Source organism: Lathyrus oleraceus, chromosome 5, assembly GCF_024323335.1.
Source record: "Lathyrus oleraceus cultivar Zhongwan6 chromosome 5, CAAS_Psat_ZW6_1.0, whole genome shotgun sequence".
NCBI classification, from domain to species: Eukaryota; Viridiplantae; Streptophyta; class Magnoliopsida; order Fabales; family Fabaceae; genus Lathyrus; species Lathyrus oleraceus.
The window spans coordinates 203,139,856-203,152,730 of NC_066583.1; the positions used below are offsets into that span (position 1 = coordinate 203,139,856).

At 32.6% G+C, this 12,875-nt stretch overlaps 1 protein-coding gene and 1 long non-coding RNA gene across 2 annotated transcripts; both read right to left on the reverse strand.

Annotated features, from left to right (window-relative positions):
* Positions 1-5,153: 5,153 nt before the first annotated feature.
* Positions 5,154-6,439, reverse strand: LOC127087847 (short-chain dehydrogenase RED1). Its single transcript, XM_051028764.1, has 3 exons — positions 5,956-6,439; positions 5,716-5,875; positions 5,154-5,642 (listed from the first exon to the last, which is right to left on the reverse strand). The coding sequence occupies exons 1-3, from the start codon at positions 6,299-6,301 to the stop codon at positions 5,300-5,302; spliced, it is 849 nt and encodes a 282-aa protein (XP_050884721.1). The 5' UTR covers positions 6,302-6,439; the 3' UTR covers positions 5,154-5,299.
* Positions 6,440-10,074: 3,635 nt separating this feature from the next.
* Positions 10,075-10,576, reverse strand: LOC127084139 (uncharacterized). Its single transcript, XR_007788630.1, has 3 exons — positions 10,507-10,576; positions 10,299-10,394; positions 10,075-10,202 (listed from the first exon to the last, which is right to left on the reverse strand). It is a non-coding gene; the product is annotated as an uncharacterized LOC127084139 (long non-coding RNA).
* Positions 10,577-12,875: the final 2,299 nt, after the last annotated feature.

A 12,875-nucleotide genomic window follows, 5' to 3' on the forward strand; every position in this document is an offset into this window, starting at 1 on the left:
AGTGTTGGATTCGTCAGAGAGCTTATTGAACATAGAGGCTAAACTCTCCGAGAACTTGGCTAATGCCTCATAAAAGGTTGGTAGGATGAGTTCAGGTTCAGAAGGTTCAGAAATTTGTTGTTTTCTGCTGGTATAAAAAGAGTTCTTTCTGAGTCAGCTATGACTTAGATATCTTCAAGGTTTGGGGAGGTTGGGTTGGGATAATCTGAACCAGAATGTTCAGAGAATGTGGTGAGGTCATAGTAAGGAGGGGTGTTATGGGTGGTGGAGAAGGTTGGTGAGAAGGGTTCGTTGAACAACATTGCTTCAGAATATGGGATGGAGATTGTTTGGAGGTTGAAGAGATGTAATGGTTCTGAGATGGTGGTTCTAAGATGGATGGTGTATCGGTAAATTCATGACCACTGAGCTATTGGTTAACTCAATATCAATAAAACCAGAGTCGTCACCATGTTTTTATTGTTTCCAAAGGGTCAAACATAAATTTTACCTCTAAGTCTATCAATTTTGGAATTGGCCAAGATGCCCATGTGTGCAAAAAAGTACGCCCAAGACCTGGTCGACCTAATGCCTGGCCTAGAATTTCAGGTCATGAACTAACTTTCCATCCATGCAATTTTTAAATCAAGCATCCTTTTGATTTGATTATTTTTGCATTGTATTCTTCACCATGAGGAGATCATTTTGCACAAAAGATATCTCAAAATGCACGAGTGGATTTCATTTGGCCTAAGCTCCAACATGGTACCTCAAACTTTGCTTCTTGCGCAAGTTTCAGGTCATGAAGTTCATGCCAATCTCAAAATGGGACCACCTGCACATGTGCAACCTCATTGGCAAAATAAAACGCGTATGAACAAGTGCAAAACAACTTGGTTTCATCATTAACTCACGCATTTCATGTTTCATTTCACACGTTTTACAAATCATCAAAGTTCTCACCTAATTCACATGAATTTGCCTCCATTTCACACGTACTATGATCTCCCTTCACTCTCTATAAATAGAGGAAACATTTTCCTTCATTTAGAAGCTTGGATAGCCAAAGAAACTCTGAACCCATTTGAACCCGATACCTCAAAAAACCAGTTAACCATTTCTTCGATTCAATCTCTTTTAGCTTCGAATCTTTGCCCATAATCACTCATCGGCACCTTCTAAAGCTGACTGGATCATTTTTGTGGCTTGAAACTCCTTGGAACCAGACTTCCAAATCCCCCATTGTTGACCTCTGAAGCTTCAACAAGAAAGGTAGATACGAGTTACATTTCTGAGCAAACAAGTTACTAGTGTGTTCCTCTTGATTCACTGATCAAAAGCCCTCAACTACCTTAAATTTATTCTTCGTATTTATCATTTAATTTTACTTTGAAGAATTAGGGTTCTTCATGTTCTTGAGCAAATTCTTTTTGCTCAGAGCCAATCAACGGCTCTAATGCAGGGAGACATGAACAATGATGCGTTGCGAAGCTAACTCCATACTTGGGTGTTGCTAAAATACGAGTTCATGATTTGCAGAAATCAAGCTGAAGGTTGAAGATGAAGCTTCCTTCGTGCACCTTGGTTCCAAACATTTGAATCCCAACCAATTAGACGCTTCCACACGTTTTTTTTTTAATTTCTTGAGCGTTGGCGCCCTAATTCTATTTTCTTTTCCATTTAATTTCTCACTCATTTTTAATTCAATTCGCTCCAGATTTTTTACACAATCTCTCTAAAAATATTTTGCATCACATACATTTTTCTCAAAAAAAAAAATTTTAATCATTTTTAATTTTTGGTTATTTTTATTTCATTTTATCTTTAGTTTCCTTTTGTATTTTATTTTTTAAATCATTTTCAAACATTTTTGCATCCAACATTTGAGATCTTTTTATTTGTAATATTTTTGACTTCTCATAATTTTCTCAACCATTTCTTTTATGTTTTGGTGCTTGATTTGGATTTTCTCTTTATTTTCAATTAAAAATCATTTCAATTTTCCTTTTAATTTACTTTTGTTTGATTTTTTTGTTTGACTTGAGTTGTTGTCTTGGTTGATCAATGCTTATATATTTCAAGTCATCCATAGATGGTCTCTTAGATTGATTCAATCTTCTCTGATTCAATATGTTGATAGGTGATCATTTGATCATATTTTGACACTTTGAGTTAGTGATAGATGATCCCTAAGTTGTGCCTTATGTTTGGGTCCCTTGACTTGTTGATAGTGGGTCTTAAGTCAAACACTAGAACTTTCTTTCTATTTTTTCTTCTTTGAGTTTTGAACTATTGTGCTTCATGTTTTGAGAGTTTGATTTTGTATCAACACTCTAACATGATTGCCACATGCATTGCTTGCCTCATGATCACTAACTTGTTACATATAACCTCCTAACGTTTGATTTATACACTTTAAATTCATGTCATTTAGATTATTGCATTTTACTTCTTGTTTGTTTTGCTTTCTTATTACAAAAGAACAAAAACATGATAAAATGGCTAAAACCCTAAAAAGCTTTAATATGATCTTATGGAGTTTGTGTTACTATCCTTTGCTTGGGAAGTATTTTGGACTTTGGACCTTAGGACTTAGTACTTTCCCTTGCTTGGAGTGGTATCTGAGACTTTGTGATCCCTCTGGAGCCTTTGATCTTCAATTAAAGACTTTGATGTTTCTTTGTGGCTCTATAGCTTTGTTGTTCATCTGGATCTTTTAATATTCATCAACTTATGTGTTTTGTATCTTGTGTCTCAATCCAAAGGGAAATGAATGCTTGTTTTGACCAATATCAAATGTTTGCTCCATCTTGTGGTTAGTACACTTGAACACACAAAGACTTTCCCTTGGGCTACCTTACAATGAGACCTTTTATTTCATGTCGTTTACTTTATGCTTTAGGATAGTCTCTTCCTCTCCTCCATACTTCTTAAATTTTTAAAACTTCTTTCTATTTCAAAATCCTCTTGTTTCCAAACTTTACCTTTTCTTAATAAACATTGACTTTGTCAAGTGATCCAAAAAACATTTTTCTCAATAAATGTTAAAACATTTAAGCATACTTAAACTCTTTTGTTCAAACTTCTAAAAAAGACAAACTCCATCATACTTCTTCTTGTGCCTTTGTGCACTTACCTTGAAGAGCCTTTTTTTTCTTCTGGAAAGATCGGATATTAGTTTATTCTTGTAGTGATGCACACCACTATACTTCTGCAATATGTTGAGAAATGATTGACATTTTCCACTTGAATGTTGAGACGTGCTTGTGAGAAAGTCCAAGTAAAAGTTCCTCATATCAAGATGATGCAAATGCTCATTTCCTCATACTTGTGGGTAGTAAGATGAGTTTTCCACTCGAATACAACAAAATGTCTTTTCAAATTAAAATCAATCAACAAACAACCCAACTTTTTCATAAACACAGATATGCAAGTGGTTCTTATGGAGTACCCTAGATGTGAGGGGTGTTAATACATTCCCCTTGTATAACCAACCCCCGTATCCAGATTTCTCTTTTGTTTTACCTATTTGTAGATTTTATTCGACCTTTTTCCCATTCCCTTTGGAAACAATAAAGTTTGGCGGCGACTCTTATTTTTTTGAGTTAAGTCAATCAATAGCTTAATCTCAAATTTTTTCCGCGCGAAAGGTATTACGTACATTTGAGATGGAGATGGTGGCATTGCATTGCATTTGAATTATGATTTGTTTGATTAGGCTTTGAGTGTGAATGAGAATGTTGTTATATTCCTTATTACTATCCTGTCTTGATGATTTTCACCGTTAATAATTGTTATATGTATTTTCATCCCCTTTTATTGTTGTCGCGTTTATGCTCCTCGGGAGTACAAGTATCAGGTACAAGTGTAGCTGCTGAGTTAGGGGATGGCGTGAATGCCCCCTTTAGCTTTTATCGTTGGGTCTTATAGGAGCCGCTCTAATATGTAGCACTGGGGATGAGATTTTTTCCATCATTTGTGTTATGTTTTGTTTTATTTTGTTGGAGTTGTTGTTGAGACTTTATGTCAGTCTTTGTTTGATTTTCGCTTCTTATTTACACGACTATTTGGTATTTTAGTCTTTTATGTTTTGGTGAAGCATGCGAGACACTCTAATATGTGATTTATATTTGAAATATTTTATTAAATGTCGAGTCGGGGATTAGGGTGTTACACGTTCTCTTTTTGCTTGGGAGGAAGGGCTTCTTTTGGAGCTAATCGGGCAGATGGAATCAGTGATTAAGCTAGGTTAGGTGAATGATTGGGTTTGGAACTGAGAATCCGTTGGTGGATTTTTAGTGAGTATGCTTGTTCTTGTCTTTCTAGTTTGTTTGTTGGGGTGAGAGTAGATCAAAGCGGGTGATCCAGGGGTTGACTAGGAATTGGGAAGGGTGGGAATCCTCTAAAGTGGTGGTGTTTTCTTCGTAGTTTCTTCAGAATAGGCTTTCGACAAGGAAGAACCTTCACTGACAGTTTATTTTTCCCTGATAATGGGCGGGTTTTGTTGTGTGTTTAGGACATCAGAAGTCGACATATCACTTATTTGTTCTTTGTAAAGTTGTGTCCATGATCGGGTATATATAATATGTTTAGGTGGGTGGGTAGACTTAGGCCCCACCCGTCGGTTTTATAGGTGTTTGATTTAGTTTATAGTTTTGGCATAGGTAAAAAGGTGGCTATTGGGTTGGTCTCGATTTGGCATTTGTGGTCTTTAGAAGATGCAATAAACTTATTTTCTATCACGAAAGATTGTTGGTGAATTACTAGATGAGGCTGATTATGTGCCTTCCTTGGAAGTGGGTTTGATCGCTTGCATCAAAAGTTGATTTCTCTCATATGGACTGGGAGTAGAATTCGCTTAAATGATTAGGTAAATAGGGATGTAGTGGGTGGCTAATTGCTCTCCTTTCAGGTCTTGGTAGCCTTGCTTACTTTCGCTTAGTTGGCTCTCTCAAAAAGATTTCTTACTTAGTTCTTGGTGTTACTAGTTTCTGTCTAGATCCTTTGTTTCTTCATTATGTCTGATTGTCTATTTGTTGTTTCTTTTACTTTTGAGTACTTCTAGTGCTCTTTGTTTTTTTATGGGTTTGGTTGATTGATTTTGTAGTCGTACATAGTTTGGATAAAACGCTAGTTAAATATAACCTCATAAAATATTTATCACAATTAAATCATAATAAAATAGAGTATATATTATTTTTTCCACAATCAAACTATGACCAACCTACATAACCTCCAAAATTCAAAACGGCTATAAGCTACCCTTATTAAAAGACTTAATAACAAGACATTCCCCCAGAATGAGAATATGATATGTAGCTCAGAGTTTCATGTCTTTCTTAAAAAGAAAATCTCTAACACAAAGAGGTAAATGGTACATGATAGCCATGACAGTACTACATTTACCATAGGAGAACCATGCAGGTGGCTTCTTCTTAAGAACAGCAGCTACAGTGTGTTTAGCAAACTCATCTGTAGGGGTGATTTTTGAACTCTGTCTCTGAGCACCTACAAGTCTCTCTCTGAATCCTGCTTCAAATGGCTTGAACAGTTTCCACTCTAGCATGCTTTCGTAGTTGGATAGGAGAGACTTTGCAATATTTGATTTCACATAGCCACCGATAACGTTCACAACATCAATTCCAAAATGTCCAAGTTCCAATCTGCATGTTGAATAACAACAATTATAAGATATATCGAAGACTAAAACAAATTTGAAAGAGGGAAATGGAAAACCTTAATGCATCTGTCAAAGCATGAAGAGCAGCTTTAGAACCAGCATAAGCACCCGCCCAAGGTCTAGCGGCCAACCCCGCAATACTGCCAATATTCACAATCTTTCCCTGTTTCCTAGCTGCCATGTGAGGAGCCACCGCCTGGATCATTCTCAAAGAACCTGCACAAATAAGCAAAACTAAAATCAAGAATCCGGTTAGTACAATATTCACATTTTCTTTATTATAAACAATTACCAACCAAACACATTGGTTTCGAAAGTGTTTTTGATCTCAGATAGAGGAAGATCGGTTGTTGGACCGGCACACTGAATACCGGCGTTATTGACTAGAATATCGACGCGGCCGTATTTATTCATAACAGTATCAACAACTCTGTTCACGCTTTCATCGGACTGAATATCGAGCTCTTGCAGAAAGAACTTGGAGTCGTGCTCTAAATCCATCATGGTGGAACGCGACCTACTGGTGGCCACCACGATACAGTTGTTGGCCGCAAAGCAGCGCGCAAGCGCATGACCTATTCCTCCACCGGAGCAACCCGTGATGAGAACCACCAGTTTTGAATCATCGGCATTGATCTCCATTACGCTCTGATTGTTGTTCGTGCGTGTCTGTAACAAGAGTTTTTCTCAATAGTACATGTCGGGCTATTTCTCACCTTTAAAATGACTTTCATTTTCATATATTAAGAATTAATTCATGCATATTATAAAAGAGAGATATTTTTCTAAATATATTCAATAATCAATGTGTTTAGAATATATATATATATATATATATATATATATATATATATATATATATATATATATATATATATATATATATTCAATAAGTTTAAAATATGACTTTTCTTTACCATCAAATATAGAGGGTCTAAATGTGTTAATTGAATTAAGGTATGGCTATTTTAAATTAAAATATAAAATTTATTTTAAAAAAGTTATTTAACATTAGGATGGTGGTGATGTTGAAAGAGACAGATTTCTTTTTTAGTTATTGATAAAAAATTATGATTGATTGTTGGTAAAACGTTTTATGTGAATTAAATTGTAAGTTGTTGGTTTAATTTTAAACAACAATATTTTTTTATAATATTTTAAGAAAAAATAGATGATACATCGACATTGTAAATTCGTTTTATAATGTTAATTAATAACGACCATTTATCATATTAAATTAAATTGAAAATTTTAAAATATTTTAATAATATGGTAAAATGATATATTTTTATTGAATAATATTATAAAAAAATTATACGGTTAGAGTCTATTTTAATATAAATATATTTTTAATGTTTATAAAGAATATAGATAAAGAAATTAGATAAAGTATTATTGATATTTAGTTTTTTAAAAAAAGTTAAATATATTTTAAAGAATTTAGAATGCTTTATACAGAAAAACAGTTATAAACTTATTAAAAATGGAAAAAGTATATATACTTATAACAACAACTCTTTTTATATAAAGCGCTCTTAAATCAACAACGTTTTATACATAACCATGATAAGCATTTAGAAAATCACATAAAATTTTTTTTATTAATAGTACTTTTTGTAAGTAAATTAAAAAAGTCTTCAAATCATGTTTTTCTATATAAAAAGAAAGTATTTTTTTGGCACGTGGTTTTCTGATAGATTTAGCATATGTTTTTTAAATAAATAAAAATAAGTGAAAATAAATAACGTTTTTCTCAACAACAACAAAAAAAAACTTTTTTTCTTTAAATATTGTCCTCTTAAATCAACAACGTTTTATACATAACCCTGGTAAGCATTTAGAAAATCACATAAAAAATTTCTTATTAATAATACTTTTTGTAAGTAAATTAAAAAAGTCTTCAAATCATGTTTTATATATAAAAAGAAAGTATTACCAATTTTTTGGCACGTGGTTTTCTGATACATTTGGCACGTGTTTTTTAAATAAATAAAAATAATGAAAATAAATAACATTTTTCTCAACAACAAAAAAAAATCTTTTTTCTTTAAATACTTTTCTCTTAAACCAACAACATTTTATACATAACCCTGGTAAGTATTTAGAGAATCACATAAAAAATTTCTTATTAATAGTACTTTTTGTAAGTAAATTAAAAAAGTCTTTAAATCATGTTTTTTATATAAAAAGAAAGTATTATCAATTTTTTGACACATGATTTTCTGATACATTTGACACGTGTTTTTTAAATAAATAAAAATAAGTGAAAATAAATAACGTTTTTCTCAACAACAACAACAAAATCTTTTTTTCTTTAACTCTTAAATCAACAACGTTTTATACATAACCCTGGTAAGCATTTAGAAAATCACATAAAAAATTTCTTATTAATAGTACTTTTTGTAAGTAAATTAAAAAAGTCTTCAAATCATATTTTCTATATAAAAAGAAAGTATTATCAATTTTTTGGCAAGTGGTTTTCTGATATATTTGGCACGTGTTTTTTAAATAAATAAAAATAATGCAGATAAATAACGTTTTTCTCAACAACAACAAAAAAATCTTTTTTTCTTTAAGTACTTTTCTCTTAAATCAACAAAGTTTTATACATAAGCCTGGTAGGCATTTAGAAAATCGCATAAAAAAATTCTTATTAATAGTACTTTTTTGTAAGTAAATTAAAAAAGTCTTCAAATCATGTTTTTAATATAAAAAGAAAGTATTATCAATTTTTTGGCACGTGATTTTCTGATACATTTGGCACATATTTATTAAATAAATAAAAATAAGTGAAAATAAATAACATTTTTCTCAACAACAAAAAAAAATCTTTTATTTCTTTAAATACTTTCCTCTTAATTCCATTTGAATTCACACATTCACAAAGTAAAATATGCACATAATAACACAATTGCAGTGAAAGAGACAAAGGGTGTCCAATGATCATAATCTTCATCTCATTTATTTGTATTTTTTCTTCACTCTCGTAAATACAAATGTCATTCAACTTTATTAATAAACTTTACTATTATCTTTGTTTTATTATTCCTTACAAATTCGATCAAAATGATCTTATGGCACCAAACTAGTGACAAACTAGTTAAATAAACAATTAGATTATCGATAAAAATGGGATATCTACTTATCGACTAACAAAAGAATATGAAGATGGAGTTCATGAGCTTATTAGGGTTGTTGTTTAACGTGCATGGAAAATTAAGTTTATAAAAATCATGTCTTTATTTAAGTATTGTTATACAAATGTGAGTTTGTATCCTTTCAAAGACCATGTAATATGTGATGGAATTAACAAAAACTATACCGGTTGGATATGCAACAAGGAATAAAAAATTGAGTATATTAATTCAAGTAAATATACCAAAGATATATCCTATTGATTTAAAATATATATATATATATATATATATATATATATATATATATATATATATATATATATATATATATATATATATATATATATATATGATCAAGTCGAATAGTTTATGAATATAATTGAAGAATATCTTTGTGATCATTCTAAAATGTTTGAGAGACTGGTGAATGATCTAGGGATATATAACATGAAAACTGGCAATGGATGATCTTGTAAGAGCTTCGTTGATTTATTAAGTCTTTTAAAAATTATGTTTCCTTAGAATAACATACCCTAGTTAAACATATAAGGGTAAGAGAAGTTTGTGTATGTCCTAAGTTTTGTATTTTATTTAAAAATGAGTATACATCTTTAAGTATGTATCCAAAATATAATATCACTACGCCAAATAAGGGAAAAGAGAGCGCTTATTTTGGCCTATAACAGCGCTTTTAAGCGCCCTCTAAAGTGGCGCTGGTATAGGTAAAGACAGCGCTTTATTTTCCTAGAGAAAACGCTGTCTAAAGTGACCCTTTAAGGGCCACATTATAGTGCGCTTTCAGAAAAAAGCGCCCTCTGGAGTGGTCCATAAAGGGACACCTTAGAAGGCGCTTTCTGGAAAAAGTGCCCTCTAAAATTGTCAATGTAAAGTGTTTAGAGGGCGCTTTCTGGACAAAGCGCCCTCTAAAGTTGTCAATGTAAAGTGTTTAGAGGGCGTTTCCTACAGAAAGCGCCCTCTAAAGTGTTAGTTATTTTAAAAAAAAATGTTTGAAAAACAGTGGATATTTAATTGGTAACCTGTTCGCATGCTGCAAAAGTGTAAAATTCATATTGATTTCATCCTTTAATCCAATGTTATACACCATTAATCCATTGATATATACAACATGAATCCATTTATATACAACATTAATCCTCCATATATACAACATTAATATATGATTCTTTGATCAACAATATACAACAACATATTCATGATTTAGTAAAAGTACAACAACAATATACAACATATATACAACAACAGCATACAACAACAACATTCCATACATATATGTACAACAATATACAACCTAGCTATATGATTCTTTGATCAACAATGAATTGACACAATTCATCCTTCATTTCATCCAAATGAGCTCTTGAGTAAGATTTGTATTCCTCAAAGTACTACAATTAAGAGAATAAAACATATTCATGATTTAGTAACAAATTAGATGAAATATCCGATAATATTAAAATAAACCCTAAGTTATTATTCCATACCATTTTTGGGATGTCTATACGATTCAACGCAATGATATCTCTCATAAATCTCAATACAAAAAATCCGCAATCGACCGAATTGTTTTGCTGAGGACACTACACAGAAAAACAAACAATATATATATATATAGTTAATTTCTTACAAACACTATTATAAGCAAAACAAACAAACACTATTATAAGCAAAAATAAGATACTTAATATATACCTGAACTCTGATCCAGGTAATGTCCTTCCTATTACGGTAATTCTTTTTCGATCTAAATTTTAGTATTGCCCTAACAAAATAAAAACGTATATTGAGATCAATCTGACAGACATAATTAAATATACAAATACACACGAATATTTAGGGGAATTTCACTTACGCGTCAACCGTCTTCTTCATACTCTGATATTTACTCCAATCACCCGATAACGAATCGAGATAATACACCATTAGTCTCGAAAGATCCATAGCAACCAACACCCAGTGACCACTGTAAAATAAAACAAAAATTTAGATGCATGAAAATTTTCTACGTAAAAGATATACATAGATTAGAATGAAATTATTAGAAAGAAAATCTAACCCGTTGCCAGAATTAAACGGTAAAAAATACAAATTGGGTGTAGTATTATCGCCGGCCGCCATGAATCTATCGACTAGTTCATTCTTTACGGATGTTGGATTTTTCGTTATAAACGTTGTGTTGATACGGGAAGCAGCAATAAAATTGAATCGGTTACACAATTCAGTTCCCCGCATCAATGTTACATACATATACCTTAAATAGAAACATAATAAACATTAGACTACTCATTGAAATGTGTAAATAAATTGTTCAACTAAGTAAATAATAGATTGATCGGAGTACCATATGTATGTATGAATGACAGCGATGCCCAATTCTTCGTGTTCAAAAAGTTGTTGCATGTCCTCCTTTGCAATTATTTCGGAATGAGCAAATCCGAAAACACCTTCATCAAAATCTACACTACGGATGGCGCCGTGCATAATATCGGACTCTTCCACCATTTTCTCAAGACGCATCATAATTTGAGATTTTGTCCCGGACGTCGTTGGAATATCGTTACCAGCTTTTTTCAACTTTCGACCGGGAACCTAAAAATTCATATAAATTAAATCATGACTTTTTGTGATGCAACAGAATCGTTGCGTATATAATTCAATGGGTATATATATTTGTACCTCTTTTTGAGATGCAACCGACTCGATGCGTCTTGAAATCCCTTTACCAGCTTTATGTGTGGGTCTTGTAGGAGTCTAACATTACCATGTAATAAGGATTGATTAAATATCATAATTGTAGCTGAATTGAAATGTGAATACTAAATATTCATAATCATTTAGAACATATATACCTCGGCATCTGGGAAAATTAGATCCGACGGCCATCCAACAAAGGATCCGACTGCATCTCGCATCAACGTTGTCTCTGAAACAACGTCAGGTAATGGTAGAAGCGCGTCGGTATCTAATACAAGGTCAACCGAAACTTTCATATATCCCACCGGGAGGGGATTATGGTGAAGTAATTCACCTGAAGTGTTGTGCACTTTTCCCTTGCCAACCATGCGATAAGTTGGTGACGATAGATACAGCTGACAAGGTGTAATGCCCTAAACCAATAATAAATGTTATTGTTAACGTGTATATGTGTCAAGTAAAAAAGTGCTATTTTAATTTCATAATAACATATATAATTACCTCGGGAAATTTCGGTTGACAATTGATACTAGCTCTTCACTAGTATCTTTTGCCTCGGAACCGCACCTTTCCTCTCTATACCTTGCATTCTCCTTTTGCAGTTCGAGTACTTGTGCCCTTAACTCCGCCAAGGTGTCCATCACCTCTTTGTTGGTAGGATTTTTTGTTTTTGGTTTTTTATAAAATGACGACGGAGTCACACCAAAACCCTTACCCCTCACACGACCGGAATACTCAGGAACATTTAGTACTCGACTAAGTACGCTCCTGCAATCCTGGACCTCGGTTGAAGGTAAGGTTTGGGATAAAGTCTCCTGAAATATTATTAGAGGAGATTAAAAATGAATTATATGTCTAACAAAATTTTTGATATAATTAAAGAAATAATGTTTCATATACTTACACATTCGTCATAAACATTTTGAACCGCTTCAACGACAGCCCCATCCTTCCCAACCCGAGCAGCCTTCCACAATACGTGCTCCGGAAGAGATGTTGCGTCACTTTTCTCCTCGGCTAGCTACAAATTGAATCAGATTATAAGATCATCAATTATAACATATTGTGACAATGTATAAGCTCATAGCATTTGAATATACTCACAATTCTTTGTTGTAACCGTGCATATCCCATACGCCCTTTTTTGTACGGATACGCGGGTTTTGATGCCCTTTTCCGATTTTTGTCGCTTACTTCCTGGATAAAAAAGTTTAAGGCATATTAGAACCAAGTAACTTAACAATTGTATAATACCATAATTAATAGACATTACATGGAATTTTTCGTTTCTTCGTTTGGCGACAAAGTTATCCCATTCTTCGGCTGAAATAATCTCCGCATACTTCATTGGCCGTTCTGCTTCAACA